Raw genomic sequence first — 6,000 nt, forward strand, 5'->3', positions numbered from 1 at the left:
TTTAGAGCCCCTTTTTTAAAAATCTTCTAAAGATTTCTAAGTAATTTATTTTTAGTTACTTAGTAAAATTTAAATATTTGAAACTTCAGGGGTTTTTTAAGATCTCAAAAAAATGGTTATTTTTTTTTACTTCCCTTTTCTTTTTATATTTTTCACTCATTGTTTCAATGCAAATTTGCTATTTCAGAACTAAAATGTAAGATGCTTGTCCTGAACACTCCCTTTCTATCGTAGGGAGGTTTCAGTGAGCTCTTAAGCAATTAGAAAGCCTTCAGATTACCTCAACTATTTTTGTAYTTGCCCAATAGTTTTCATACTCCCAGTTCAATAGCAATGATCTGTCTATAGAAAAAAAAAGTGCCAAGATAGGAGGTAGGAGGAAGGTGTAAGGGCTGAGCAAAAATGTGGAGGAATCAGAGCTGGTGCAGATGCCTCAGGCTACATAATTTATTGAAGAGATGGGTAACAGTTACACTTGTAGCAATGCAGGACTTAAATGCTTGCCCAGCCCTGTGAAATGGCTCTTTAACCACCAGGTGTTGATGTGAAGTTTCTTGCAAGCTCCTCTGCAAAGACAGAAGGTTTTGWCTGAGTAGATCAAAAGGGAGAAAAAAAAAAGTCTCTTCATAATTTACTACTTTGTTTTTTTYCCAAGCCTGTCTGTTTCTTGTGTTCCTTACCACCCGTTGTGTTCATTACCCCTTCATGCCTGAGACATTATTTGCCAGGTTCAGGCATCACACTCTAAACCTGATACTCCATTCCAGTATTATAACCTATTTTAAACCCTACTTACAGTAATTATTTTAGTCTATTTTAGTCTATTTTTGCTATTGTAAGTAAAGCAAAATGGACRTGAAGTGCCTCTAAGAGCTTAAGAKGGAACTGCTGGAGGACTGTGGATGTGTCAACAGTCCTGACTGAAGTGGTAAATAACAGACAAAAACACTGTGCAGCTTGTTCTGACACAGAGAAATTTGGAAGTGAGGCTGCCTACCAGCTGTGCAGTCATGATTTTGCTAATGGGRCTAAGAATGATGCAGACATATTTTTCCTTCCGTGTAGGATCGGCATCCATCAGGGATGGATGAACAATACCGTGTTTTTCCCTGAGTCTTCCAAGCAATGTTCCAAGCAATGTCCCAAGTTCCAGGCAGAGACAGAGACATGTTTTCCCTCATTCTCATCTTGTCATCACAATCTTGGTCCTGATGTGAAGAGGAGAAAGAAGGGAGAGAGAGSGGAGGACCTAATTTCTCTCAATCTCTTTTATTAATCCCTCTAATCAGCTTTTCTCGACATTTTGTCAAAAGAACTGCCATTGGGTGGCTCACCTGCTCATCAGTGTCAAATATCACAGGGATTATTTTATTTTGAAAATTATTTATGTAGCACTGCAGGCATCTATAGATCTGAAAAGCTTTGTATGTTTTCATTGTACATCTCAAGAGAAAATGGGCCATTCTTTATGTATTTTCCAACTTYCTGCATGGAAATATGTTCTGTTCTCTGCTGCTCTCTCAYCTACAAGCAGCGATCATCAGTGTTCCTGTCAATGGTACACAAACACTTAATAGTACACAAAGCTTGACTGTAATTTTCAGCACTTGCTCTATGGGCTGTCACATATTAATGTGCTTGTCAGAGCAGCAGTTAAATAAAACTGAGCAGCCTCACTGGTTTCTGCACTGAGGAAYATTGAGGGGTGTGAGTGGAGGTTTGTTGACAGAACAGCACTGTGAGACTGCCAAGACAGTCAAAGCAGCACAGAAGTACTTCTGTGGTTAATYAAAGGTTTTTCATTCCTAAAAATGGCATTGTAGCTCCATTAGCAAGCTGGGTAGACTAATAATTTCAGAAATTGAATAAAGGACAAAAGATAGATTTACTTATATCCATCATTTTTCACCAAGAAATTATGCAAAACTGATGTTTACTCTGACTAACTTTCAAAATAATTTCGATTTTGAAGATAAGGGRGTGATTTTTAAAGTGATTTACTGGGCTGTTACAGTGCAGCAGACAGGCCCTATGAGCCCAGCTTGGCAGAAATCTTTTTTAGCCAGTACATGCCTGAGAGCCTCTCATGCCTCCTTTCAGCATGCTGCTTCCTATTTCTTCTTATCTCTTGTGTGCTCATGATAACATGAGCAGGAGTGGAATGGAGCAGCCCCTTGATCAGCAGTGCCTCTTCTGCCTCTGAGACACTTGAAGCACTAGCAAGTGTGATAAATTCCAGCAGTTTGAATGTGGTGCTATGTTCCCTTAATTTATGAAAAGGTTTGCATCTGCCAGTTGAGTAGGCTTTTGTTTCTTAAACAAGATTCTCTCTGCTGTATCACACACTTTGTTGTTCAGGGAGAGCTGSATGACTACAACTGATATTGTGACAGCAACCAGCTTTTATTTCAGCAGAAAAGCAGGGATGTCATATTAGGTATGGCTGTAGGCAAGGTCTGTGTGTTGATAACGTGCACACAGCTTAGATGGAGGGAGCAGACACCAAAACTGGACATGGGAAGGGTTCTGCTTGCTAAGAATTCCTTCGGAAAACTCTCTTAGGAACGCACTGTGCAATTTACAAGTGTCTAACTTGTAAATTGTCACTGACAGCAATAAATAAATTGTCACTGACAGCAATGAAAATACTGGATCTTCCTGTGGGAGGAGAAAAAGTCTCCTGTTTGGAGAACTTGTTCACTCAGGCACTGGGGACAAAATAGACTGACTACAAGGACAAATAAGAAAGACTAAAAGTCTAGACTGGAACCCTGAATTCAGGCTAGGTCCTACTTAAGAGTTTTTATTTATATACACAAAAAAACCTGTGTGCTTTGAGCACTTAAAACTGTCAGTTCATATTTTGATTTACACCAGAGCTTTGAAGTGTTTACATTCACTTTAGATTAAAAGTTTCTGATTATCCTTAACACAGATCAGCTATAACTACATTAAGYTTCTGTACCATAATTTGAACCACTGCCTGGTTGTAATGAAGATCCAGGACATTTGAGTTTCCCTGTTATTTTCAGGCAAAACTTTAAAGCAGAGGCAGATTTTCCAGTACAGTTTTGTTTTGGGCCCATGCCAACATCCAGAGAAAGAAGAATGCGGGAGAAGCAGCCCCAGAGAGAGGGAAGGACCAGCATAGCAAACACTCCCGTTCACCTCCCTGGTCAACACCACTCCACTGTCTCCCAGTGGCTGCTGCTGTTACAGCTCCTSTGAAGAGGCTCCAAAGAGCAGAGGAACTCAGTAATTTTATTCAAGCACAGAAAAAAACCACCCAGCCAAAACCAGAGGTCAGCACCAGACCATTGGTCTGTATTTATTTCCAGAGCTGATGTGACAGTATTAGCAGTCATTAGTATTTCCCCTGGCATCTATAATGCACAAAGCAAAAATATTAAGAGAATCTGAGCCTGAGGCATCATTTTCACAAGCTCTGTTTAGACATATATTTGGTGGAAACATTTGATAAAAGGCACCATGTAGAGTGAAAGGTTAATGCAAGTAGCTTTTATTATGATTATAAACAAGTGTTACTCGATTGTGATTTAAAACTCACAGAGAAAAATGCTAAATAGTATTTTTTTTCAAGCATATTTAAAAAATCCTGTTTTGTACTTGTACATTAACTAAAGCCCARATAAATAGGAGTGTTGCCAGTTATTTCAGAAAAAGCATGATTGACCCTATATATAGTACTGAAGCAAAAAATACTCCAACTCTTTTATTCCCACAAAAGGAAATCACTAATTTTACTAAATAAGCATTTCCTTGCAGACAGCTGCATAAAATTACTACAAACAGTTGAGAAGTTAACAGATTTCAGAATCTAATTTATAATTCTTGTCAGTGCCAGTAAAATAACCAAGGTGAGTAGAATTCTATTAAATATTCCACTGTCAAGATCAGCTTTGTCAAAATGTAGAGAAAATGCTASACATTAATAACTATAGTCAGAAGGACAGCATTTTGAAAGTTGTGGTTTTGKTTTTTTTTAATGAAGTTTGCCTTGTTTTCCCATAACTTTTTTTCCCACAGATGAATGTATCTGGCTCTCATTCTGGTGTCTTATTCTTTTTTTAGCTTCCTGAAATGACTCATATTCAGACACGGCGACCCTGGTTGATGTTTCTTCTACAGAACCTTGGATTACTATTAGGCTGGCTTTGCCTCTTACTTTTGGCTGTATTTGAACAGAAAATTAAAATATAAGTTTTCTGTTGGAAATCTCCAAGTACCACTTATGACAGTGGATAGCATTATTCACAATTTTGTCATGTCTGCTATAGTGATATGTAAATTAAGTTGCTGGGATTTTATATCTGAACAGTAGATAACTATTTTACTTTATTAACTTATTGTTCAGATTTTATAATTATTTTTTTTGTAAACATGAATGTTTAGAATTATGTTTTATTGTTACTGAGTGTACCAGATCCCATCCTCAAACTCACAGCTTTTAATCAGTTTTTATTGAGACCATTCTAGTTGAATGCTCTAAGTGATCTCTTTGCCAGTCTGATTGAAGAAAAGAATAAAACACTTTTATATGCAATAATTAAAGTGGACTAACCATAGTTGAATAATTTGAATAAGGAATGGTTTTTGCCTTTTAGTACAAGAATTAATGTATTTCTTTAAATCTAAGTGTAGCAAAGCTAAACTGCTAAATAGCATAAAAGCAATCTCATAAAGTCTGTGCTATACACTTTGTCAACATAAAGATTCTCAGCAGTTGCATCCACTGGTSCCCTGTGGCGGGAAAAAATGACAGGTGTAAACATTGAAGTTTATGATACAGAAATTTGAAAATACTCTTCTCTGACTATAATAAGAGTTTTTCATATGTGTAATGGAACCTGTGACAGTCAAGCATTGGATTTACCACTTTTGCCTTATCTCACCTCTGGTGGTTGCTTATAATAAGCAAGTGCTCATGAAGGATTATAAGAAGTATGTTTAAATTGTTTTTCTCTGATATCCCTTCCAGGCTCCTCAAGTGAAGGGATTTCTTGAGCCAAATGTTGCTTCTGAGACATAACATTCAATAAACACTTGCCTTCCYGTCAGCAATTAGCTTAATCACAGATGTGTGATGTGCATTGTGGAAAGAGCTTTTTCAGTGTCTAGAGTGCATGTGSCCTCACTGCAACTCCTCCCATCCTGAGTGATTTTTGTGTAATTAGTCCTCTGGATTTCAAGGTAATTCTGCATAAGTTGAGATGATTAATTTAATTCAGTATTGCAGAACCAGGTCTGAAACAAAAATACAAATTTGYCTGGATTCTGATGTGCTGAGCAGGTTCCAGGAGGTATTGAGAAACATTCAGCTGTGTGATTTCAGCTATTTACATGCTCTCAATTTCTGGTGCAAGGATTTCTCCCCTATTTGTACTTCTGYGTGAAAACTAAATTGTGTTCTTTCTTCCTCCTCCAATGAGCTGGGGAAATAGTGAGAGGGAGATACAGAACAGACATATATTCTTCATGCAGCAACTGAAAAATTTCCTTGTCTATACTCAGTCTTGAAATATCGCTACATTATGACACAACATGACTGTCTTACAAGGTGTCCTGTGTTTATTTGATAGCTCCTAATGAAAGTACAATTATTCTCATATTACAAAGGGGAACAGAGTCTACTTTCCTAGAGCAGAATGTCAGACCTGTTGGGTCTCAAAAGCTTCATGGGTACCACACTAACTTATCAAAATACAAAGTGAAAAAAATTCTGAGTTTCACTGTTTATGATAGCACAGGTTCGGGGCCTTGTGAACTCAGTCAACCACAGACTAACCCTCAGGAGAAAAAAAACCACTTAGAGATAATTTTAAAAGTAGATATGCATTCATTTTCATGCCTGTTAGTTATGACTTTGCTTGTAGTAAATATCCCAATACAAATGTAGAAAAGCCTGGACATTCACACACGTTCAGAAACTTTGTYCCAAACAATTTATCCAAGCTAAGACAAGAAGTCTCTGTCTGACAA

At 37.4% G+C, this 6,000-nt stretch overlaps 1 protein-coding gene across 1 annotated transcript in view; it reads left to right on the forward strand.

Moving 5' to 3' along the window:
• Nucleotides 1–5,477, forward strand: part of SLC39A12 (solute carrier family 39 member 12) — a 33,190-nt gene extending 27,713 nt beyond the window's left edge. The window contains exon 12 of the mRNA XM_057383495.1: nucleotides 4,093–5,477. Coding sequence (XP_057239478.1) covers nucleotides 4,093–4,221 — 129 coding nt within the window. The 3' untranslated portion in view covers nucleotides 4,222–5,477. The remainder of the gene's footprint in view (nucleotides 1–4,092) is intronic.
• Nucleotides 5,478–6,000: the final 523 nt, after the last annotated feature.

Source organism: Malurus melanocephalus, unplaced genomic scaffold, assembly GCF_030028575.1.
Source record: "Malurus melanocephalus ecotype Western Australia unplaced genomic scaffold, MMel_1.1 scaffold_14, whole genome shotgun sequence".
Lineage (NCBI taxonomy): Eukaryota > Metazoa > Chordata > Aves > Passeriformes > Maluridae > Malurus > Malurus melanocephalus.